The sequence below is a fragment of the Cherax quadricarinatus genome, chromosome 3, assembly GCF_038502225.1.
Source record: "Cherax quadricarinatus isolate ZL_2023a chromosome 3, ASM3850222v1, whole genome shotgun sequence".
Taxonomy (NCBI): Eukaryota; Metazoa; Arthropoda; class Malacostraca; order Decapoda; family Parastacidae; genus Cherax; species Cherax quadricarinatus.
Genome location: NC_091294.1, coordinates 22,364,212 through 22,391,736, shown reverse-complemented (window position 1 = coordinate 22,391,736; position 27,525 = coordinate 22,364,212). Strand labels below are relative to the sequence as shown.

Below are 27,525 nucleotides of genomic sequence, written 5' to 3'. Positions count from 1 at the left end.
ATACTTACTTTCAACTTTCTACCCGAATTCGTCCTCTACCCTTAGAAACTTTTCTTTAGAATCCCCCAATAACACAGTATCATCAGCAAAAAGTAACCGTGTCAACTCCCATTTTGTATTTGATTCCCGATAATTTAATTCCACCCCTCTTCCCAACACCCTAGCATTTACTTCTTTTACAACCCCATCTATAAATAAATTAAACAACCATGGTGACATTACACATTTCTGTCTAAGACCTACTTTTATTGGGAAGTAATCTCCCTCTCCCCTACATGCCCTAATCTGAGCCTCACTATCCTCATAAATACTCTTTACACCATTTAGTAACTTACTACCTATTCCATACACTTGCAACATCTGCCACATTGCTCCCTTATCCACTATCATATGCCTTTTCTAAATCCATAATTGCAATGAAAACTTCCCTACCTTTATCTAAATACTGTTCACATACATGCTTCAGTGTAAACGTTTGATTTACACATCCCCTACCCACTTTAAAGCCTCCTTGCTCATCTGCAATCTCTTGAAGACTCTTTTCCCTTTATATAAAGGAACCATACATGCTCTCTGCCAATCCCTAGGAATCTTCCCCTTTTTCATACATTTGTTAAATAAAAACACAAACCACTCCAACACTATATCTCCCTTTGCTTGTAAAATTTTTGTCTTGATCCCATCAGTTCCAGCTGCTTTATTCCCTTTCATTCTTTTAATGCCTCATGCACCTCCTCCACACTCACATCCTGCTCTTCTTCACTCCTAAAAGTCTTTATACCTCCCTGGCCAGTGCATGAAATTACCGCCCCCCTCTCTTCATTGACATTTAAAAGTTCCTCAAAATATTTCCGCCATCTACCCAATACCTCCAGCTTCCCATCTACTAACTCCCTACTCTGTTTTTAATTGACAAATCCATTTGTTTCTTAGGCTTTCTTGTTTATCTCGCTCCAAAAACTTTTCCTATTCTCAGCAAAATTCTTGACACCCTCCTATAGCCACAAACTTCTGCCCCACATTCTAATACTGCATTTTTAAAACTATCTCATCCCTCTGTAACACAACCCCCCAACTACTCATACTTGCACTAGCCAACCTTTCTGTCAATAGTTGCTTATATCTCACCCTAACTTCCTCCTCCCTTAGTTCATAAACTTTCACCTCTCCCTTACATTCTGTTGCCCTTTTCCTTTTGTCCCATCTACCTCTTACTCTAACTGTAGCTACAGCTAAATAATGATCCGATATATCAGTTGCCCCTCTATAAACATGTACATCCTGGAGCCTACCAATCAACCTTTTATCCACCAATACATATTCTAACAAACTACTTTATTACATGCTATATCATACCTTGTATACTTATTTATCCTCTTTTTCATAAAATATGAATTACTTATTACCAAACCTCTTTCTACACATAGCTCAATTAAAGGCTCCCCATTGTCATTTACCCCTGGCACCCCAAATTTACCTACTACTCCCTCCACAACATTTTTACCTACTTTAGCATTGAAATCCCCAACAACAAGTACTCTCACACTTTATTCAAAATTCCCCATGCACTTACTCAACATTTCCCAAAATCTCTCTCTCTCCTCTACACTTCTCTCTTCTCCAGTTGCATAAATGCTTACTATAACCCACTTTTCACATCCAACCCTTATTTTACTCCACATAATCTTTGAATTAATACATTTATATTCCCTCATTTCCTGCCATAACTTATCCTTCAACAGTATTGCTACTCCTTCTTTAGTTCTAACAAATATGAAACCCCTGACCTAATCCCATTTATTTCTCCCCACTGAAACTCTCCCACTCCCTTCAGCTTTGTTTCACTTAAAGCCAGGACATCCAGCTTTTTCTCATTCATAACATCCACAATCATCTCTTTCTTATCATTCGCACAACATCCACGCACACTCAAACATCCCACTTTGACAGTTTTCTTCTTTTTCTTTTTAGTAAGCTATATGGGAAAAGGGGTTACTAGGCCATTGCTCCCAGCATTTTAATTGACCTTTACAACATGCATGGCTTACAGAGGAAAGATTCTTATTCCACTTCCCCACGTTGATAATATGCTGGTGTAAAAGGAACACCAGCTGGCAGAAGACCTTCCCATTCATCTTTCTATACTTTATTAGCATAATAAATATTGCACTGCCTTACATAGCAGGGTGTGATGTTTGGGTGGTGAGGGAATCATTGTTACACCTCAGTGAATACATACTGTATCTCCACTCCAACTTTCTCCTTTGAACACATAATTATTCTATTATCAATCACTAACATGTTCAACAATGGTAGAAATACAGAAATAAGGCACAGGAATTTATAACTACAGTATAATTATGATTATTTACTATACTGGGCTACAAGCTTTCAGAGTTAATACCTTTCAAAAGATGCCTTGATGCCAGTGAAGGGCTCTTGATCCAAGGAAATAGAGCTAGCTTTCTTTCCTTAGATGAAATCTGACTGCCTCCCATTACCCAAGGCACAGTATGCCCCCTATGAGGTTACCATCCTTCCCCATGAAATAAAATTCCGAGTAAATAATCAGAATCAAAGTCTTCCTTTTAATGCTTTAACTGTGTCTAATGTACTAGTACACAGGTGGTGGTACTGTGCCCAACATACTAGTATGCACTATTTTTTGTTCCCACAAATCTGCCACCTGCCAATACTTTTTACTTCAGGATAACTCTTTAGGTCCTCTTCTACCTATTCATACATTTGAAAAAATTTTAAGGCCAGCAGGGTCCACACTACATATCATGGTTAACTACTTGGGATGACTATGTCCAGCATACTAGTATGCCTCACCAGCAACAGTAAATGAAGGAACCAGGAGCTGCTGTTCCACCACCAGCTTTCCTACCAGCAAACAGTGTGTGCAAGTGGTTCAAAGATGACTTATTCTGTCGAAATTTATTACAATTTCATGATATTAACAGTGGAAGTCAGCCACAAATCACACTAGGTACATAACCCAGGATAACCCAATAAAGTCAATGTAGACAATGTCCATGCTTTGATGAATATTATACTCTAAAATAAGTATTCATTATACCTAGCCTTAGAAGACCAAAATAGCAGAAAAAATATAATAATAAAAGTATATACTATACCATAAATATAACCCAGTAAAGTCAATCAATATTACTTATTTCCATGTTTTAAGGAGTATTACACTGGGAAACAATTGTAATGTTTTAAGTATTACTTGTATATAGTCTTAGAAGACCAAAATAAAAAAAATAAATAAAAACTAAGTCATACCATATATATACTAATAATTCCAAGTGAAGCAATGTCTGAAGTGCTAAAACACCTTGAACACACATCTAATATTATAAAAAAAACTAGTATATATAATGTTAAACATTAAAAGCAGTTTAAAGTAAATAGAAAAACAATCATAATGTCAATAATTGTAAAATATAAACATTGCTGTGCTTTAATGCCACTGTTGCTGATTGACTAACATTTTTTCACCAACTTCAACATACTATAAAAACATGTTTTTATCAGATTTCACTCATTTTAGTCTTATTCCATTCAGAAAAATAAACTATCGATCTGTAAGAAAAAAACGTTTTTCTTTATTTTTCAAAATCTTCCCACACCCACAAATTTTATTTTCCAGGGTCTCCCACAGTTAAAGGGTCAATGCACTGAATATTCCCTTCAAACTTTAATACAGGTGTATTACATAAATTAAGCATATATACATCATAGTTTTTTGGGAAAAAAATTAGCTAGATAAGAATAATGCCATCTAGAGGGCCTAATTTGCTCAGCAAGAATGATGAAAGGTTTTGGGAAAGGGAGGAAAGGCAGTATTCATGACTCAGTGTCTGGGAGAGGGTGGGGAGTACACTGCTCATGTCTGGGAGAGGGTGGGGAGTACACTGCTCATGTCTGGGAGAGGGTGGGGAGTACACTGCTCATGTCTGGGAGAGGGTGGGGAGTACACTGCTCATGTCTAGGAGAGGGTGGAGAGTACACTGCTCATGTCTGGGAGAGGGTGGAGAGTACACTGCTCATGTCTGGGAGAGGGTGGAGAGTACACTGCTCATGTCTGGGAGAGGGTGGAGAGTACACTGCTCATGTCTGGGAGAGGGTGGAGAGTACACTGCTCATGTCTGGGAGAGGGTGGAGAGTACACTGCTCATGTCTGGGAGAGGGTGGAGAGTACACTGCTCATGTCTGGGAGAGGGTGGAGAGTACACTGCTCATGTCTGGGAGAGGGTGCGGAGTACACTGCTCATGTCTAGGAGAGGGTGGGGAGTACACTGCTCATGTCTGGGAGAGGGTGGAGAGTACACTGCTCATGTCTGGGAGAGGGTGGGGAGTACACTGCTCATGTCTGGGAGAGGGTGGGGAGTACACTGCTCATGTCTGGGAGAGGGTGGGGAGTACACTGCTCATGTCTAGGAGAGGGTGGAGAGTACACTGCTCATGTCTGGGAGAGGGTGGAGAGTACACTGCTCATGTCTGGGAGAGGGTGGAGAGTACACTGCTCATGTCTGGGAGAGGGTGGGGAGTACACTGCTCATGTCTGGGAGAGGGTGGGGAGTACACTGCTCATGTCTGGAAGAGGGTGGGGAGTACACTGCTCATGTCTGGGAGAGGGTGGGGAGTACACTGCTCATGTCTGGGAGAGGGGGAGAGTACACTGGTGGGAGAGGGTGGGGAGTACACTGCTCATGTCTGGAAGAGGGTGGGGAGTACACTGCTCATGTCTGGAAGAGGGTGGGGAGTACACTGCTCATGTCTGGGAGAGGGTGGGGAGTACACTGCTCATGTCTGGGAGAGGGTGGGGAGTACACTGCTCATGTCTGGAAGAGGGTGGGGAGTACACTGCTCATGTCTGGAAGAGGGTAGGAGAGGGGGGAGTACACTGCTCATGTCTGGGAGAGGGTGGGGAGTACACTGCTCATGTCTGGAAGAGTACACTGGTGGGAGAGGGGGGAGTACACTGCTCATGTCTGGGAGAGGGTGGGGAGTACACTGCTCATGTCTGGGAGAGGGTGGGGAGTACACTGCTCATGTCTGGAAGAGGGTGGGGAGTACACTGCTCATGGCCCAGTGACCAGATCTGAGAAAATCTATGAAGGGAACTACACAAATTTCACACACTTTTGTAGTGAATAATTTTTTTTTAATTTATAGAGAATAATAGCAACTCTTTTCACTGACCTTTTAGTTACACTTTTCAACAGCATTAAGACAATCTCTCACAAAGTGAGTGCACTCTAATTGGCAATCTACTGTATCCTGTACAGAACCAGCATTAAACTTTAATCATGTTTGACAGCATACCTGAAGATGATTTGGAGTGTGAAACGCAGCTGGCGGAGTGGGCGGTGTGGCCGGGTGTGTTGGGGTCAGGTGATGGGTGGTGCTGGAGGCCAGAGATCCAGTGACGGGAAAAGATTTTCGAATCCAATGCCGATACAAAATGACATCGTCTGTTATCCTCAAGATGCGGCCGAGTATAGAGTAGTGGTTTGGATCATTAATGATGTTGTTTAGAGGGTTCACAGCCTGTAAGTATAACTCTGTTACTTCTACTTACAGTCCCTCCCTGACTCTCAGCATTTTTATGAGCTACCTTCTCAAAAGTCTGATAACTTGAAAATAGTGACCACATTTCAAAATTATTCACCTGGACTTGAAACTTAATATTCCAAATATAAAAATTTGAAATATTACCTGAGATAAAACAATGTATGCATACTCAAATGCTTGTTTAACTTGCAAGACTCCATATGAGGATCGTCCAATATCATTGCCAGGTATGAGGGGATCCTCTATACACAAGACGGATGGTCGGTGACCCTCTGGCATGTCTCTCTGCACCTGCACCAGAATAATATAGTAAATGTGCTGCCATGACGAAATGAACTCCTAACAGATATCAATACAAAAGAACACACATATGTAGTTAGCCTTTATCATAGAAATTCTAGGATGGGATTTAAACCCATGGAAAGCCAGCCTTAAATTAGCAGGTCAATGCACTAACCACATAAGGTACCAAGCCAGCCTAATGACATTCCACCAACTACCAGTAGGTAAATTTTTATAGCCTAAAAAAAAAAAAAAGGCAAGCATAGGTCCTACTGTGACAAAAGTGCAGCTGTGGCAAGCTCTATCTCAAATCCCTTCAAAGCCTTGCAAATACAAAAATGACTATCTACAAATCAGTTCCTTCATTCGCTCCTCTATATTTAGTTCTAATAACAATATAGGGAAGTAGATTGGTAGACTGCAACTGCCCAGGGAGGTACTGCCATACTGCCAAGTACAGTAAGTGTAAAACGGAAGCCTGTAAAGTGGACCCTCGGGTAACGATGTCATCAAATAACAAAAAAATCGGCTAGCGACACATTTTTACGTCAAAATACTGACTCAGTTACTGGAAAAAACTCGGTTAAGGACATCTGTCCCGAGCATGTCTGCGTGCCCTAAGTTGGCCCGGTCACTCCATGTACAGCTAGTGTGCCACTGTTTACAAGCCAGGGAGGACAATTCCACGCGTAAAGGCGACATATTTTGTATTATTCCGCTGTTTTTAGTGCTAGTAACTGCTAAATAAGCCACCGTGGGTTCAAAGAAAGCTTCTAGTGCCAGCCCTGTGGTAAAGAAGGAAAGAAACACAATAAAATTCAAGAAAAAACTCATAGCAAAGTACCAAAGTGGAGGAGGAAGAGAGAGGGGAGAATGTGCCTTCTGCAGTGATTCAGTGATTCTACGATATGTACGATACTAAAGCAGCAGGTATTGATAAAGGCTATAGTGCCAGCCAGCAATAAAGTGTAGAATTAACAGTGTAGCAAGTAAGTTAAGTGAGTAAGAGATAGAAAAACGACATAAAAGTAATGCTCCCATGTTGTTGGATGTGTATAGGGCCAATGAACATACGCCGCCCTGCTATCTTCCACCACCCTAAACCTCTGCCAGCATCTCCTCCATCAAACTAACTAATTAAAACTAACATCTCCTCCAAGGTAAGTGTAAATACAAAAAGTGTAAGTATAAAAGTAAATAAATACAGTGGACCCCCGCATAACGCTATTAATCCGTTCCTGAGAGCTCAATGTTATGCGAAATTATCGTTATGTGAATTAATTTTCCCCATAAGAAATAATGGAAATCAAATTAATTCGTGCAAGACACCCAAATGTATGAAAAAAAAAAATTACCACATGAAATATTAATTTTAATACACACAAACATAAGAAAACATGCACAGTTACATGACACTTACCTTTATTGAAGATGTGGTGATGATTGATGGGATGGGAGGAGGGGAGACTGGATGGTTTTAGTGTTTAGAAGGGGAATCCCCTTCCATTAGGATTTGAGGTGTCAAGTCCTTTTCCGGGGTTGCTTCCCTTCTTCTTTTAATGCCACTAGGACCAGCTTCAGAGTCACTGGACTTCTGTCACACAACATATCTGTCCATAGTGGCCTGTACCTCTCATTCCTTTATGGCTTTCCTAAAGTGTTTCACAACAGTGTCAGTGTAATAGTCACCAGCACGGCTTGCAATAGCTGTCTGAGGGTGATTTTCATCCATGAAGGTTTGCACTTCAAGCCACTTTGCACAGATTTCCTTAATTTTTGAAGTAGGCAACTTCTTCAATTTCTCTCTCCCCTCCTCCGAAGCAATTTCCTCAGGTGTGGCCTCTTGCTGTTGAAGTTGATCTAGCAGCTCATCAGTGGTTAGTTCTTCATTGTCCTCCTCCACCAACTCTTCCACATCCTCCCCACTAACCTCCAACCCCTAGGACTTCCCCAATGCCACAATTGATTCTTGATTCTTCAACTAGCATACTCCTCTCAGGGTTAGCCTCAAATCCTTCAAAATCCCTTTGGTCTACACATTCTGGCCAGAGTTTCTTCCAAGCAGAGTTCAAGGTCCTCTTAGTCACTCCCTCCCAAGCCTTACCTATAAGGTTTACACAGTTGAGGATATTAAAGTGATCTCTCCAAAACTCTCTTAGAGTCAATTGAGTTTCTGAGGTCACTACAAAGCACCTTTCAAACAGAGCTTTTGTGTACAATTTTTTGAAGTTTGCAATAACCTGCTGGTCCATGGGCTGCAGGAGAGGAGTGGTATTAGGAGGCAAAAACTTGACCTTAATGAAGCTCATGTCCCCACAAAGTCACTCTGCCAAGTCTGTAGGATGACCAGGGGCATTGTCTAACACCAGGAGGCACTTAAGGTCTAATTTCTTTTCAATTAGGTAATTTTTCACAGTGGGGGCAAATGCATGGTGTAACCAGTCATAGAAAAAGTCCCTAGTGACCCATGCCTTATTGTTTACCCTCCACAGCACACACAAATTAGCCTCGAGGATATTCTTTTGCCTGAATGCTCTGGGAGTTTCAGAGTGATACACTAACAAAGGCTTCACTTTGCAATCACCACTAGCATTGGCACACATGAGAAGAGTAAGCCTGTCTTTCATAGGCTTATGTCCTGGGAGTGCCTTTTCCTCCTCAGTAATGTAAGTCCTGCTTGGCATTTTCTTCCAAAACAGGCCTGTTTCATCACAATTAAACACTTGTTCAGGTTTCAGTCCTTCACTGTCTATGTACATATTTTTCAGCTGCTTTGTGGTCCGAACTGGCAGCCTCACCATGCCTTATCACACTATGTATGCCACTACGCCTCTTAAATCTCTCAAACCAACCTTTGCTGGCCTTAAATTCACTCACATCACCACTAGTTGCAGGCATTTTTCTAATTAAATCCTTGTGCAACTTCCTAGCCTTTTCACTTATGATTGCTTGAGAGATGCTATCGCCTGCTATCTGTTTTTCGTTTATCCACACCAATAACAGTCTCTCAACATCTTCTATCACTTGCGATCTCTGTTTCGAAAGCACAGTTAAACCTTTGGCAAGAACAGCTTCCTTGATTGCCGTTCTCTTGGATACAATAGTAGCGATGGTTGATTGGGGTTTACTATACAACCTGGCCAGCTCGGAGACACGCACTCCACTTTCATACTTAGCAATGATCTCTTTCTTCATCTCCATAGTAATTCTCACCCTTATTCCTGTAAGGTTGGCACTAGAAGCTTTCTTGAGGCCCATGGTCACTTATTTTTCAGGTGAAATCACTATAAAAATGCTGTAATAAAACGAAATGTTCCGATTGTATGCTTGGATGTGACCGCGGAGGCTGGCTTGTAAACAATGCCATAGGCAGAACAAGTGAGGCTGGCTCAGGTCACATGGACGCATCTCAGACGAATCACGTTGAGCAAATTTTTTAGCGCTATGCGAGGCAAAATTTTAGCGATAAAATGTATCACTATGCGGATTTATCGCTATGCGATGCCAACGTTATGCGGGGGTCCACTGTACAGTGGAACCTCGGGTTACGAATTTAATCCGTTCCGTGGACTTGTTCGTATCCTGATTTATTCGTATGCTGGGTCAATTTTCCTTATTTAAATTAACTGAAATGCAATTAATTCGTTCCAGCTGAATTCCTGCTCTCAGGAAGCATGACAAAATAACCCTAATATCAACTCTACAGCTTATTTATCTATCACAATTCATCTAATATGACATAATAAACAATATAAATAACATAGAAACCTGATATACACTCTAGAATGAATAAAATAGTATGTCATTACATGGACGGCGAAGGGAGGAGGATTGTGGTCGGGAGTGGTCACACATTCTCGCTATGAAAACGTCAGAGGTGTTATAAGAGAAAACGAAGTTTGTGAGGCTGAATTAGATCTGGCGTACATACAACATTTAAATACCTTGGAGAAGAAATGCAGAGCAGTATATCCTGTCAGGAGTTCACACTTTTCTTAAAAACTGCTATGTACAATTTTTATGTTTATCTCACTACACTATGTATCTCCTGTGAGCTGTTTCTCCATCAACCATGTCAACAGCAGCTTTTCCATCTTTTCAGTGACAGAGGTCCACTGCATAGAAATTACTGTAATGCCCTTTTCTGGCACTATAGCCTTTATAGACTCCTGCTTTAGTATTGTACATATAGTAGAGGGGTTATGCTTGTACTCAACTTACTAAGTCCTCAACCTTCGTACCTAGTCTGTGCTTATTAATCATTTCTTGCTATAATTCCATGCAAATCATCCTCTTTTTCTTCTCGGCACTGTCCATTGCACTTGCTTTCTTAGGACCCACGGTCAGAAGAAAGAAATCTGGCAAAGTAACTGCACAAAATGTAAGGGACACGAGAATTCCTTGCACTGCGAGGGTAGCTCAGTAAACACGTGCACTGGTGACCACTGTTTTGATTGACACTGCTATCTGGTGGTGGTGTTGCCAAACTAAATTATACCCAGTCCGTACATACATGTACTATTATTCTTATAATTATTATTGTACTATTACGTATTACATTATATATTATATTATTTTATTATTATATAGTACAGTGGAACCTCTACTTGCGAGCACATCCACGTGCAAGTTTTTCCAAATACGAGCAGTCGATGGGTCGATTTTTTGCTTCTATATGCGACCAAAATTTCCATAAGCGAGCAGACCTCAAGACAAGTTCCTTGACGCTGGTGAGGAGCTCTTGTTCTTGATCAAGGGAATTTTACCTCATTTTTTTGTTGGACTATCTTATTGAAAATTGGGCAATGTATAATGGAAAGATGCTTCTTAACATACACCAAAAATGAAAGAAATTGGAGCATAAATAATGGAGTTCACTTCTCAGCAATTAGCCACCCCTTAGCGGTATTTTCGTATGGTTTTTATGGTTGTATTCTCGTTATTTTGGTCTCATTTGAGAGAATGGAAGATATATTACAGAAATAGATATGATTTTGATTGCTTTCATGACAAAAAGTACCTTGAAATTGAGCTCAACGTAGGAGAAATGTTTCATTGCTTGGCTATGTTCAAGAGTAAACAAATGACGTCACTGGCCATTCCAATATGCAGTAGTGAATGGGTTGACATTATTTATACAATTATTGCAATAAGGCCTAACAGTAAATCTTATATTTTTTGTGGGAATAAAAATTACAAATTATTTACATTGTAATAATAATAATAATAATAACAATAATAATAATAATAATAATAATAATAATATGTATAACAGTAATACGTACATATAATAATAGAATAATAATATAATACAATTATAATAATAATAATAATAATATGTATAATAATACATATATAATAATAATATACTACATAATAATAATAATTATAATAACAGACGGCTTCAAAAAGCCGTCACTAGATGGCAGTATTTACCACAACAAAGAGGGAGCGGTTGTGGCTGCCTCCACCTGTTACTTAATGACATATTTTATTCATTCTAGAGTATATATCAGGTTTCTATGTTATCTGTATTGTTTATTATTTCATATTAGATGAACTGTGATAGATAAATAAGCCGCAGAGTTGATAACGAAATATTCAAGGAGTATTTTGTCCTGTCTCCAGACAAACTCTCGTCGGCCGCCACCGCCGTCGCCACATATATAATGACATATTTTATTCATTCTGGAGTATATATCAGGTTTCTATGTTATTTATATTGTTTGTTATGTCATATTAGATGAACTGTGATATATAAATAAGCCGTATAGATGACATTAGCGAAATTGTTCATGAAGTATTTTGTCCGGTCTCCAGACAAACTCTCGTCCACCGCTGACACCTCCCATACCACTACATGAATTACGTATTTTATTCATTTTAGAGTATATATCAGTTTTCTATGTTATTTATATTGTTTATTATGTCATATTAGATGAAGTGAGATAGATAAATAAGCCGAATAGTTGATATTAGCGAAATTATTGAAGTACGTACAGAATTCCACCGGAACGGATTAATTACATTTCAGTTAATTTAAATGAGGAAAACTTACTCTGCAAACGAGCAAATCCAGCTGCGAGAAAAGTCATGGAATGGATTAACCTCGCAAGCAGAGGTTGTACTGTATATTATTATTATATTATACGTAATTATTATTATGTATTATCATTATTAGTACGTAAGACTTATTATAATAATAATTATTATTATTATTATTATTATTATTATTATTATTAATTTAGGGACCTGGAGCACAGATCCAATTCCCTAGATCAAGAACACCTCACCACACACGTACGTACTATTACTACTACTGCTACTAATAATAATAATAATACAGTGGACCCCCGCATAACGATCACCTCCGAATGTGACCAATTATGTAAGTGTATTTATGTAAGTGCGTTTGTACGTGTATGTATGGGGGTCTGAAATGGACTAATCTACTTCACAATATTCCTTATGGGAACAAATTCGGTCAGTACTGGCACCTGAACATACTTCTGGAGTGAAAAAATATCGTTAACCGGGGGTCCACTGTAATAATAATTATTATTATTATTATAACAATATTAATAATACAATATAATAGTAATAATAATAATAACAGTAAGGAGAAACTTAAAAAGGCTGCCAGTAGTTGGCACCACCATCAGCAAAACATTGGTAGCCACTACATGTACTAGAACACTTTTCACCTGTCTAGACTTAAGTAGTCTTGAGTAGGCATTTCTGCCTGATATGTCTCGGCATGATAGTGGTTTTCTTTGCTCCAATCATATTATGACATGTAAACACGCACTGGAACCTTTGCAAAGATATATATATTTTATTTATTTATTTATTTATTTATTTAAGGAACCTTCCTTGAGGGGGGAAGTTCGCATCCTGAAATTTCTTTCGTATCCTGAAGCAAAAAATTGACTAAACAACGGTTCGTATCCTGAAAAATTTGCATGGTGGGGCGTTCGTAACCCAAGGTTCCACTGTACAAGTGTAAATATAAAAAGACCCCAATGGAAATAAGTCACTATGACTTTTTTTGGGTTATCATAGGTACTTTACACATATGCTGCTATATATGATAATCTATATGATAATCTATGCTATGACTGGCTTTGACATGTGCAGGCAGTCTGCTCCATTCCTTTATTGCTGTACAATAAAATGTGTTTGAAGCCTGGCCACTGACTGTGGGTACTACAAAATTGTGCTCTCTCCCCCTAATAGGTTTAGAGCTCCCCCATGATTATAATAATAATAATTATCTCCCCCTAGTACTATGATTGCTTTGACATAATTGGCAGCAAGATATTCTGGACACTGTTCATGAGCAATTTTATAAACTTGATTTAACTTCAAATTGTTTTACTCTGTCTTCAACATTCAGCATATCCAGGTGTTGTAATTCATCCTGGCCTTATCTGACATTTTTTTTGTAGGGTTATCCTAAGTAATTTACACTATATAAGATAGTTGTACTTGTGTGTACCTGTGACTTAATAAACTTAATTGAACTGTATATATCATTGCTTAGTTAATCTTAAGTTAATTTTAAGCTTGCACATAATGTTCTGCATACAAGGGGATTTTGGCATGTGCACCCAGTCACTATATTTCTTTGTACAACTATGTATCATGTCCAAATAAAAAATAAATAAATAAATAAATAAACTGTACAGTGGACCCCCGCTTAACCATCACCTCCCAATGCGACCAATTATGTAAGTGTATTTATGTAAGTGCGTTTGTACGTGTATGTTTGGCGTTCCGAAATGGACTAATCTACTTCACAACATTCCTTATGGGAACAAATTCGGTCAGTACTGGCACCTGAACATACTTCTGGAATGAAAAAATATCGTTAACCGGGGGTCCACTGTATTTGTGTATACCTAAATAAACTTTATTTATTTATAAATTAAAATGTAAATATTTCTTATTTATAAATTACGTACATTGTTTCTGTGTGAATAGTGTTGTTGGCTTCTGCTGCTGCCTCCACCACCACTAATATGTACGGCTTCTCTCAGTGGCCCTTATAAACCCAACACCACAACCACCACTACTTACTCCTCTCATACATTATGACATTTTATTCATTCTAGAGTATATACAGTGGTCCCTCGATAATCGTAGGGCTCGAAAGTCATAATTTTCGGAAATCATAACGATATTGTCGTCAAAACACTGGCTCGCTAATCGTAGATTGACTTGCAAATAGTCAATCGTCCGGGACGCGTACTCACACTCTGAGCCGCCCCGCCCTCCCTTCCCAGCCAGTGTGGCATTGTTTACCAGTGAGCGACGGTCCCCTCACTTGCTCACACAAAATATTTCATAATATTCCATTCATTTTAGTGCTTGCAACTACTAAATAAGCTACCATGGCTCCAAAGAAAGCTCCTAGTGCCAAGCCTTTGGTAAAGAAGGTGATAAAAACGATTGAATTTAAGAAAAACATCATTGAACAATATGAAAGTGGCGTACGTATGGCCGAGCTGGCCAGGATGTATAACAAACCCCATACAACCATAGCTTCCATCATGGCCAAGAAAAAGGAAATCAAGAACGCTGTTGTTGCAAAGGGGGTAACTATGCTGACAAAAATGAGATCACCAGTACTCGAAGAGGTTGAGAAGTTATTATTGGTGTGCATAAACGAGAAACAATTAGCAGGAGATAGTCTTATGACGTCGATTATTTGTGAAAAGGCTAGGCAGTTGCACGACGATCTGGTAAAGAAATTGCCTGCAACTAGTGGTGATGTGAGTGAATTTAAGGCCAGCAAAGGTTGGTTTGAGAGATTTAAGAACCATAGTGGCATACACAGTGTGGTAAGGCATGGTGAGGCTGCCAGTTCGGACCACAAAGTGGCTGAAAAATATGTGTATGAATTCAAGGAGTAAATAGAGGCTGAAGGACTGAAACCTGAATAAGTGTTCAATTGTGATGAAACAGGCCTCCTTTGGAAGAACATGCCAAAGAGGACCTACATTACTCAGGAGGAAAAGGCACTGCCAGGACACAAGCCTATGAAAGACAGGCTGACACTCATGTTCTGTGCTAATGCTAGTGGGGATTTCGAAGTGAAGCCGTTACTAGTGTACCATTCTGAAAATCCCAGAGTCTTCAGGAAAAACAATGTTATGAAGAGTAAATTGTGTGTGTTTTGGAAATCTAATAGTAAGGCATGGGTCACGAGGGAAATTTTCGTCGAGTGGTTTAATGAAGTGTTTGGCCCTAGTGTGAAGAATTACCTCCTGGAAAAGAAATTGGGTCTCAAGTGCCTCCTAGTAATGGACAATGCACCTGCTCATCCTCCAAACTTGGATGACCTAATTTTCGAGGAGTTTGGGTTTATCACAGTAAAGTTCTTGCCCCCGAATACCACTCCTCTCCTCCAGCCCATGGACCAGCAGGTCATTGCAAACTTTAAAAAACTCTACACAAAAGCAATGTTTCAAAGGTGCTTGAATGTGACCTCAGACACTCACTTGACCCTAAGAGATTTTTGGAGAGAACACTTCAGCATCCTCCATTGCATAAGCCTTATAGGTAAGGCTTGGGAGAGAGTGACTACCAGGACTTTGAACTCTGCCTGGAGAAAATTGTGGCCAGATTGTGTCCACAAGAGGGATTTTGAAGGGTTTGGGGCTGACCCTGATGACCCTATGTCAGTTGTTAAATCTATTGTGGCACTGGGGAGTTCCATGGGGTTGGATGTGAGTTTGGAGGATGTGGAAGAGTTGGTGGAAGACCACAACGAAGAGCTCACCACTGAGGAGCTGCAAAAGCTTCAGCAGGAAGAGCAACAGATCGCAGCTCAGAATCTTGCTGCAGAGAAGGAGGAAGAGAGATGGAAGAAGGTGCCTTCTTCAGAAATTAAGGAGATTTTTGAAATGTGGGGTAAGATGGAAAGATTTATGGAGAAACATCACCCTGACAAGGCTGTTGCAAGCCATGTTGGCAATATGTACAGTGACGAAGTCTTGGCCCATTTTAGGGAAGAGTTAAAGAGATGCCAGAAACAGAGCTCTCTGGACAGTTATTTTGCGAGACAGGACTCCAGTGACTCTCAAGCTGGTCTTAGTGGCATTAAGAAACAGAGAAGAGAAGTAACCCCAGAAAAGCAATTGGCACCTGAGGTGGGGGTGGAAGGGGATTCCCCTTCCAAACTGTAAATAATCCAATCTCTCTCCTCCTCCAGTCTTCCATACACTAAGAAGAATCACCAATAAAGGTAAGTGTTATGCTGTTAATGTTTCATTCATCATGTCCCATTGTATTGTTTATGTACTACATCTATATATCATGTAAAAATTTTTTTTGTTTTAGTACTTCTGGGTGTCAGGAACAGATTAATTGTATTCACATTATTTCTAAGGGGAAAAATTGATTCGAAAATCATAAATTTCGATAATAGTACCACTTCCAGGAACGGATTAATCACGATAAACAAGGGACCACTGTATAAAAAAAAAAAAAAACGTAGATCAAAGTTTTTTACACGCTTTCAAATGTAAAAAAAAAAAAGATCTACGTTTTTTTACATACTTTCAAATGTTGAAAAAATGTAGATCAACGTTGGGACAGTTTAAGGGTTAAGACTACAAATATTTTAAGGTAACTAATGAGTGTACTACCCTTTGAGTGTTTCGGCCATACTAGTACGGCTTACGACCCAGGGTTTTTGACGTACTAGTACACCTAAATTCTAGCGCCCTCAAATTTAGTGGGAGAAAGCTGGTAGGCATACATATGAAAGAATGGGTCTATGTGGTCAGTGTGCGCAGTATAAAAAAAAAATCCTGCAGCACACAGTGCATAATGAGAAAAAAAAAATTTTTGACCGTGTTTTTGGAATAAAACAGCGACTTTGCACTGTATTTTCATATGGCATTTATTGTTGTATTCTAGTTTCCTTGGTCTCATTTTATAGAATGGAAGACATATTACAAAAATTGAGATGAATTTGACTGGTTTTACAATGAAAAGTACCTTGAAATTGAGCTCAAAGTAGCAGAAATGTTTGATTTTTACCAAAGTTCAAAAGTAAACAAATCATGCCAAGCGTCCAATACACGTCAACTGGTGAGTCTAATATTCTTTCACAAGTGTGCTGATATTATTTATACCATTTCTACACTAATGCAGCAGTCTGCATAACAGTAAATCTTCTGTTTTTTTGTGAGAATGAATATTGAAAGTGGAAAGCAAAAGAATGTAAGAGAGGCCTGGGGATGTGACTAACGAACAGAGGAAATGTTATTTTAGTGCCAGGAATGTCTTTCTTGTTTATTCTGGACCCTATTTGGAAATTGGCATCTTTTGAAATTTGTGTGAAATTGGCAAAATTGCTAAATTCTGACCACTGTATTGGATAGTTGAAATCAGTAAATGGGTGGTTTCTTGTACTCATTCAAAAGAAAAAATGGAGTTCTAGAGAAAAAGTTATGATTTTTGTCGACTAGTACACTGGAATTGGCCGAAAATAGGGCTCAAAGTGGGCAATATCGCCGATGCATAAACATCGTCGAGACCGCTAACTTTGCGAGAACATAATTCCCTAAGTTTTCCATCAAATCTCGTACTTTTGGTGTCATTATGATCGGGAAAAGTTTCTCTATCTTTTCATATGAAAAAATAAGTTTTTTTTTTTAAATTTGGCCGACCCTTAGAACAAGTCTCGGAGAGGGCCTGTCGACCCTCAAAGGGTTAAACGATCTAAACATATATATATACGTTAAAAAAAAAACATACCACGGGCGGGATTTGAACCCGCGTAGCGCCCCAAACATATAAACCTACCATCTGACTTACGACCGAGTTCGGTTCCGAGAAACCAGTCCTAAGTCAAAATGGTCGCAAGTCGAACTTTACTACTGAATATCAACAAAACATTTTTGTAATGACTTTATTGTTTTATTTTGGTATTTCATGTTTTACTTTACTTTTTATGCTGTTAGTACCGTATTTTATACTGTAAGGTTTAGGATAAACACTGTGTACAACACAAATAGTTAATTATTTCCCAGAAATTTGGCATAAAAAACACGGTCGTAAGTCGAGTGGTCGTAAGTCGAGCAGGTCGTAAGTCGCATGGTAGGTGTATATACGTTTCATTTGTCATTCAATCAACATTGGCACAATAGGCCTGAGTTGCCTAGACATGAGAGAATGGGTGTGCACACTCAGTGTGCACCATATGAAAAAAATTGGGGATGCCTGGGTACCACATGCTCTTTTTTTTTACCTATAAAAAAAAAAAAAGATTTTCTCAAAATATTCGGGGCGCTGTGCAAGTGAAAGTTTATATACGTTTGGACCATTTAAGGGTTAAGCATCGTTGTAGTATATTATATGTGGTGGCATGACCAGGAGGGCTACCACACCTGACTTCTTACAGTAAATACTACTCACCTTTTGCCCTACATTAAGACTACAAGTATTTTGAGGTAAATAATGAGTGTACTGTGCATGAATTTTACTTTTTATTGTTTTTTAATGCCTAACTCTATTGCTAACTTAATATATGTTAGTGTAAACCTGTTATCTGGCATTTATATGCATTTATAAGTGGGAAAAAATGGCGTTCTGCTTTCGGTGAAGTCTGCTTTCCGGCAGTAACTTGGAACCAAACCTGCCATATAAGTGAGGACCTACTGTATGGGTATTACTGGCATAAGTAAGTTTATTCAGGTATACACAAATACAGTTACATAGATTATCATACATAGCAGCATATGTGTCAAGAACCTAGGATAACCCAAAAAAGTCAGACAGTGACTTTTATCCATTGGAGTCCTTTTACCTAATTATTATAAAATAAAGGTGATAATATATTATTCTATAAAGGAGATATTATTATCATTATTATAATAAAAAAGAAGCGCTAAGCCACAAGGGCTATACAGCGCTGCAGGGTAGGGAAGGAAGCGAGGGTATCGGGCGGCAGAAGGGGGGAGGGATGATTAGTAGGTTACAGAAAACAGAGGGACAGGGGATAGTGCAGGGGTTTGTGGAGTAAGTCAGTTATTGTCAAAAAGTCAATGAGAGAGTCCGGATGAAAGGTGGGTCCATCAGTGAGAAGGGAAGGTAAAGAGAGAGCAGCGGAGCGAAGACGACGTTGGAGGTATATTCTGCGTGCTCGTTGATAAAGTGGGCAGTCTAACAGAATGTGGCTGACCGATAATGGAACCTGACAATTCTCACAGAGAGGAGCAGGGCACCTCTCCATGAGATATCCATGAGCAAGACGAGTATGGCCAATGCGAAGGCGGGAGAGAGCAGTCTCCCAACCTCGACACTGGTGACAAGACAGCCAGTAACCTATACTTGGTTTAATAGAACAAAGTTTGTTATTGAGCAGAGCAGACCAACGTTGTTGCCAACGGGAGTGAAGGTGGGTAGCTATTACAACAAAATAGTCCAGAAATAGAACACTTCTATATGAAATTGGTAGGTCATGTACTGCTGACCGCACAGCAGTGTCTGCTTGTTCATTGCCCTGTACGTCAACATGACCAGGGACCCAACAAAAAGCAGTATCTTTATGCTTGGTAGAGATACGGCGTAGCCAAAGTTGGATATGGAGAACTAGGGGATGAGGTGTATCAAATTTCCGTACAGCCTGTAGAGCACTAAGGGAGTCTGAGACAACCACAAATGATGACACAGTCATAGATGCGATACGAATAAGTGCTGCAAGAATGGCATACAATTCAGCAGTAAAAATGCTAGCCAAAGATAGTAAATGGCCTCGCATAACGCTGTCCGGAAACACTGCTGCGAATCCGACGCCATCAAAAGATTTAGAGCCATCTGTGTACACGGCGATGGCATGAGAATGAGAGTGGAAGTAGTCAAGAAAAAGAGAGCGGGAAGCCACCATAGGCAGTTGGGCTTTTGAGCAAGGGAGTGAGAAACAACAGACCCGAACAGCTGGAACTTCCCAGGGGGGTAGGGAAAAGTGAGATGCTACATGAACATATAAAGGCGGTAACTGAAGGGAAGACAAGAGCGAATGTAGACAAAGAGAGAAGGGACGGAGCAAACAGGGGCAGCGAACAAATAATGTCTACCAATATCAGTGACCATTCAATAAATGAAAGGATTGCGGAGATCGTGAGCACACATAGTAGTGAAGGCAATGGGCATCACGGTGATCAGACAAGGATGGAACATTCACTTCTGCATAGAGGTTCTCAACAGGGAAAGAGCGAAAAGCACCAAGACATAAACGTAATCCTTGGTGATGGATGGGGTTAAGGCAAGAGAGAGTAGCAGGAGAGGCTGCTGAATAGATCTGGTCACCATAATCAAGTTTCAATAAAATGAGGGCTGAATGTAGGCGAAGGAGAGTTTGACGATCAGCTCCCCATGAAAGATGGGCAAGTGTTTTAACCCTTTCACTGTTTACGCCGTATATATACGTCTTATGCGCCACTGTTTCTGACGTATTAATACGCGCAAATTCAAGCGGGAGAAAGCTGGTAGGCCCACATGCTAGAGAATGGGTCTGTGTGGTCAGTGTGCACCACATAAAAAAAAATCCTGCAGCACGCAGTGCGTAATGAGAAAAAAAAAAACTGACCGTTTTTTTGGATTAAAATGCCGACTTTGAGGTGTATTTTTGTATAGTAATTATTGTTGTATTCTCGTTTTCATGGTCTCAAGTGATAAAATGGAAAACATTTTACAGAAATAGAGATGATTTTGATTATTTTCACGATGAAAACGACCTTGAAATTGAGCTCCAAGTAGCAGAAATGTTCGATTTTTACCAATGTTCAGGAGTAAGCAAATCACACCACAAGTCCAATACACATCAACTGGGGAGTCTAATATTCTTTCACTAGTGCCCTTATATTATTTATACCATTTTTACAATAATGCAGTAGTCTGCATACCCGTAAATTTTGCATCTTTTTGTATGAATAAAAAATCAAAATAGAAAGCAATAGTAATATACGAGGGGCCTAGAGATGTGACTAATGAACAAAGGGAATGTTATTTTAGTGCCAAGAATGTCTACACTGTTTATTCTGGACCCTATTTTGAAATTGGCATCTTTTTTAATTTGTGTGAAATTGGACAAATTGCCAATTTCTGACCACTTTACTGGGTAGCTCAAATCGGTAAATGGGCGGTTTCTTGTACTCAACTGATAGATAAAATGGAGTTCTAAAGAAATAGCTATGAGTTTGGTTGACTGGAACAACAGAATTGGCTGTAAACAGGGCTCAAAGTCGGCGAAATCGCCGATGCGTATATGTCGCCGAGACTGCTAACTTCGCGGGAGCGTAATTCTGTGAGTTTTCGACAAAATGTCATACTTTTGGTGTCATTACCATCGGGAAAAGATTCTCTATCATTTCATAAGAATTTTTTCTTTTTTTTTTCAAAAATTTATCGACATAGAATGACAGTTTCAGAAAGGGGCCTGCGACAGTCAAAGGGTTAAGAAGGCTCAGCCGGCTGTGACAAGTTGCCTTTAGAGAGGTAATGTGAGGTTTCCAGGATAATCTAAGGTCAAAGAGAAGGCCTAGAAACCTGACTGTATCATGTTCAGGGATACGGGAGCCATAGAGGTACAAAGGATGATCGGAGATGACAGAGCGTCTAGTGAAAGTAATTTCGTGAGTTTTGGTACTGGAAAATTTAAACTCATGCATGGTGGCCCAATTGGAAACACGGTCGACTGCATGCTGGAGAGAAACTGTAATGAGGTGACAGTCAGCGCCTGCACAAGCAATAGCGAAGTCATCTACATAGAGTGATGACCAAATATTGGATGGAAGAACAGAGGCCAAATCATTTATAGCAAGGAGAAAAAGTGTTGTGCTCAGAACACATCCCTGAGGGACACCTTCAGCTTGGACAAAGTCCGGGGAAAGCACATTATTGACTCGAACACGGAAATGTCTGTCAGTTAAAAAGTTCTCAAGGAAAGATGGTAGATTGCCTCGGAGGCCTAAGGAGTGAGCTTGGGCCAAAATATTATACCTCCAAGTTGTGTCATATACCTTCTCAAGGTCAAAAAATATGGCAATAACTGAGTGGTTATTCGCAAAGGCATTACGAACATACATATCCAAACGTAGTAAGGGGTCTATGGTAGAACAGCCCTTACGCAAGCCATATTGACGAGTGGAGAGACTGTTGTGTGTCTCTAAATACCACATTAAACGTCTATTTACCAGACGTTCCATCACTTTGCAAACTACACTGGTAAGAGCGATGGGATGATAGTGGGAGGCTTCATGTCCCGTAGTACCCGGTTTGCGGAAAGGGAGAACAATGGCAGATTTTCACAGCTGTGGAAGAACTTGTGACCAAATAAGATTGAAAAGGCGTAAGAGGACTGCAAGGGCTGACTGATGTAAATGTTGTAACATACGAATATGATGATCGGCAAGCTGAGAGTGTTGCCTCCAGTTCCTGAAGTGTAAGAGGCACATTATACTGTTCTTCTCTGAGAGAAGAAAAGTCCAAGGGTGCTAACTCTCTGGCAGACTTTGAGGAAAGAAACAAGAGGCAGAGATGGAGCCCCAGAGAAATACAGACCAGATGATTGCCAATTTCAATGGCAACATCTAGAGGGTTTGCTATATCAACACCGGCAACCTGCAGAACAGGAGCCGGGTCAGGAGAAAATTTACCACTGTTTCCGTACTTTTTTCCAGACTGCACTCATAGAGGAAGCAGAGGTGATGGTGGAGACAATCTCGCCAACAAGTGCGTTTAGCGTCAAGGATGACACGGCGAGCCATCGCATGCTTCTGTTTAAAATCAAGAAGTCTCTCAGTGGTTCTATTATACCGGTACCTGCCCCACACAGCGCGTTTCAAACGTACTGCACAAGCATAAGCAGGAGACCACCAAGGCACGCATTTCTGAGAATGCCTGCCCGAGGTTTGGAGTATAGAATGAGAAGCTGCGGTTAAAGCTGAGGACGAGAAGAGGTGTAAAAGCTCATCAATGGAGGACGAAGAAGGAACCTCACTAAAAACAGTTAATTGTGAGTAAAGGTCCCAATTTGCCCAATCAAATTGCCAGTGTGGGTTACGAAGAGGTGGTGAATATGAAGGGGAAGTAAGAATGATTGGAAAATGATCATTGTCATGTAAATCCAGGAGAATAGACCAGGTGAAGTCTAGTGCGGCGGAGGAAGAGCAGACTGAGAGATCGATGCAAGAGAGAGTATGAGTACGAGGATCAAAATGGGTGTGAGTACCTGTATTTAAAACATGGAGGGGTGGGAAGCAAGAAAAGCCTCTAGCTGAATGCCACGGGAATCACAGTGAGACCCCCCCAGAGGAAATGATGGGCATTAAAATCACCAAGTAACAGAAGTGGTGGCGGTAATGACGAAACAAGAAAGGCAAAATCCGGAATAGATAATGCTCGAGAAGGAGAGAGATACAAAGAACAGAGTGTATACCATCTATGCAGGTGGATATGGGCTGCTGTGTAATGCAGCGAAGTACAAACAAATAGCTGATGGTACGGAATATCAGTGCGTAGAAGAAGGGCACTTTCATTAAAGGTCCCATCAGGAAAAGGATCCAAAGAATACAATAAATTATAGCCTGAGATGGGATAGATAACAGCAGAGTGTAATTTTGGTTCTTGTAAGCTAACACCAACAGGGGAAAATTGGGAGAGCAACGTCTGAGGCTCACCCCGATTACGCCTGAGGCCGCGTATATTCCACTGCAAATAGGCCATGATTGGCAACAATAAAGATACTAGAAATCTGCAGGTAAGGGTACTTACAGACAAGAGGGGTTAGAAAAGTCCATATGCGGTGGCAGCGGAAAATGTTCGAGCAGCAAAGGAACGGTGCTCTGTGAAGAAAGAAGTTGCGCAGATGGAGAAGAGGAAAGAGAAGGAACAGAGGGTGGATCAGTGTCCATTGATGGTTTGGTCTCTGCAATATATTCAGAGATTTCTTCAAGTGTTTCGGAGTTCAGAGACGTCGTATGGGAAACAATATTGGAGATGGAAGTAGGAGTTTGAGTAAAGATCAGAACTGTAATGGACTGTACCAAGGTAGGGGGGGGGGCGAAAGGGTGGAGGGAACTGGAGAGTGTGGGAGGGGACAGAAGAGGCAGAAACCAGGGAGGTGGCAGAAGAGGAAGAAACTTGGGAGGGGACAGGGGAGGAAGGCACAGTACGAGGAGGAGGATGAACCTCCACACTTGTAACAGAGCCAGTGAAAGGGGAAGACCCAGGTACAGAGACCGGAAAGGTAAAATGTGGAGGTGGATGAAGGGAAGGAGGGGTTAAAGAGATTTTTTGGACTTCTGAGAAGTAGAGGGACAATTGGGAGGAGGTGTCGTACGAGGTCTTGTCAATACCGGGGTTTGTGAGGGAGAACATGAAGAAGTGAGAACAGACTGACTTGTTAACCCTTTCAGGGTTTCGGCCGTACTAGTACAGCTTACGCACCAGGGTTTTTGACGTACTAGTACGCCTAAATTCTAGCACCCTTAAATCTAATGAGAGAAAGCTGGTAGGCCTACATATGAAAGAATGGGACTATGTGGTCAGTGTGAGTGGTATAAAAAAAATCCTGCAGCACACAGTGCATATTGAGAAAAAAAAAACTTTGACCGTGTTTTTGGATTAAAACAGCGACACTGCACTGTATTTTCGTATGGTATTTATTGTTGTATTCTAGTTTTCCTGGTCTCATTTTATAGAATGGAAGACATATTACAGAAATTGAGATGATTTTGACTGGTTTTACAATGAGCTCAAAGTAGCAGAAATGTTTGATTTTTATCAAAGTTCAAAAGTAAACAAATCATGCCAAGCGTCCAATACACGTCAACTGGTGAGTCTAATATTCTTTCACAAGTGTGCTGATATTATTTATACCATTTCTACACTAATGCAGTAGTCTGCATAACAGTAAATCTTCTATTTTTTTGTGAGAATAAAAATTCAAAGTGGAAAGCAAAAGAATGTAAGAGGGGCATGGGGATGTGACTAATGAACAGAGGAAATGTTATTTTAGTGCCAGGAATGTCTTTCTTGTTTATTCTGGACCCTATTCGGGAACTGGCATCTTTTGAAATTTGTGTGAAATTGGCAAAATTGCTAAATTCTGACCACTGTATTGGATACTTAAAATCGGTAAATGGGTGGTTTCTTGTACTAATTCGATAGAAAAAATGGAGTTCTAACGAAATAGTTATGATTTTTGTCGACTAGTCCACTGGAATTGGCCGAAAATAGGACTCAAAGTGGGCAAAATCGCCAATGCGTAAACATCGTCGAGACCACTAACTCACGAGAGCATAATTCCCTAAGTTTTCCATCAAATTTCATACTTTTGGTGTCATTATGATCGGGAAAAGATTCTCTATCTTTCCATAAGAAAAAATAATTTTTTTTTTTTTGAAATTTGGCCGACCGTGAGAACAAGTCTCTGAGAGGGCCTGTCGACCCTGAAAGGATTAAAGTAGGGACGTCTGAGCCCAGGACAGCAAAAGAATTAGATACAGGAGTGACTATGGGACTGGCAACCACAGAGGAGGCTGCAGAAGATGGGACCCCAGAAGTGTGGGGGCATTTTGAAAGACGAGAAAAAGAAACATGGGGTAGTCTCCCTTGGAGGCGGAGATGATAAACTGCCATAGCATAAGGGAGACCTTCTGCCTCATTGAGGCAACGAATTTCCCACTCATTTAAGTAGACCTGGCAATGGCGATAGTACAAAGGGTGAGCCTCACGACAATTAAGGCAAGAGGGAGGTTGATTGCAAGACGTACAGGTCTCCCTCAACATTCACGTTTTCAACTTTCACGGGCTTCACACATTCGCGAATTCCCAACCTCCAAATTCCCAGCTACCAAATTCCCAGCCGCCAAATCATATTTAAGTTTCCTGCCACCTGCGAGTCCCTACTACCCTCCCTCTGACCCCAGCAACTGGCAGCCAGCCCTCCCACCACTCAGTGTGGTGAGTGTTTTGTTTGTTCATATTTGTTATTAAACTACAGTATAAATAATGTAAACCCATTCATGACTGTATATTGGAATGGCTATTCGGACAGGTATTAGACGGTGACATCATGTGTTTACTCTTGAACACTGCAAAAAATTAAACATTTCTGCTACAGCTAATAATAACAATAGTAATAATAATAATAATAATAATAATAATAATAATAATAATAATAATAATAATAAATGATATAATTGAAGAAGGAAATTGTACAAAAATACGAGGGAGTGGTTGACACATCGTCAGTGTGATTTTGTTTATGCTGGAGTGAACATTAGTCTCCCTGCTATTCAAAACATTTCACAATAATTCATTGTGTTTGGTGCTTGTAGACTGAGTGTGACTGGAGTGGTAGAGGCAGTGATTGAGGCAATGGTATTTAATAACATACATGTTAATAATAATACATGTTATTAATAATATGTACTATTATTATTTATAACATATATGTTATTAAATACATACATGTTAATAATAATACATGTTATTAATAATAACATGTACTATTATTATTTATAACATATATGTTATTAAATACCACTGCCTCAACCGCTGAATTATTGTGAAATGTTTGGAAGAGCAGGGAGACTAATGCTCACTCCAGCATAAACAAAGTCACACTGATGATGTGTCAACCACTCACTCGTATTTTTGTACAATTTCCTTCTTCAATTATATAGTATTTATTATTATTATTATTATTAATATTATTATTATTACTATTGTTATTATTAGCAATAGCAGAAATGTTCGATTCTTTGCTGTGTTCAAGAGTAAACACATGATGTCACCGTCTAATACCTTTCCTAATAGCCATTCCAATATGCAGTCATGAATGGGTTTACATTATTTATTCTGTAGTTTAATAGCAAATAATGAACAAACGAAACACTCACCACACTGAGTGGTGGGAGGGCTGGTTGCCAGTTGCGGGGGTCGGAGGGAGGGTAGTACGGACTCGCAGTGGTGGAGGCATTGGTGGAGTCTGTGGTATTTAATAACATACATGTTATTAAATAACATATGTTATTAAAGCATAACATGTATATATTTAGTACAATTTACGACGTTTTCATGTATTTTATGATTATTCATGGTTCAACAAGTTAAGGAAGCAGTATTGTAATATATTTCCCTACAATATATTGGGGCACCAAACATTCACGGTTTTTCAACATTCGCGAGGCTCTTGATCCCCTAACCCTCGCGAATGTTGAGGGAGACCTGTATTAGAATGGTCATCAGCACCACAGACTGGGCATTCGGCTATAGATCTGCAATATTTTGCTGGGTGGCCAAATCGCCAGCAATTTCTACACTGTTGCGGTGTAGGGATCACCTTTCGAACTTGTAACCGATGTCCTGCTACATAAACAGAGGATGGGAGTTCACGGCTGGCAAAAGTTAAACGAGCCACATTGCAAGGGTATCGTCTCCGCCTGCGGGCAGGAAGAACATAAGTGTCTACCTTGAGAATTGGGAGATCTTGGAGTTCCAGCTGTTCGAGAATGTCATTGCCGCCTGTCTGGAAATTCTGTTGGACTACGGTATGGGGCAGAATAACAGTACCACTACAAGAATTGAGGGAATGATGTTTTTCAATAGTGATAGGAATAGTATTGATATGTAAAA

The 27,525-nt window shown here is 40.0% G+C and overlaps 1 protein-coding gene across 2 annotated transcripts in view; it reads right to left on the bottom strand.

The window, feature by feature from the left end:
• LOC128706591 (terminal nucleotidyltransferase 4B-like) overlaps positions 1-27,525 on the bottom strand; it is a 367,220-nt gene that overhangs the window by 69,154 nt on the left and 270,541 nt on the right. For both annotated transcript variants that reach the window (XM_053801532.2, XM_070090751.1), the window contains exons 6-7: positions 5,731-5,877; positions 5,338-5,562 (exon numbers count right to left, since the gene is read on the bottom strand). In XM_053801532.2, the coding sequence (XP_053657507.2) occupies positions 5,338-5,562; positions 5,731-5,877 (372 nt within the window). The remainder of the gene's footprint in view (positions 1-5,337; positions 5,563-5,730; positions 5,878-27,525) is intronic.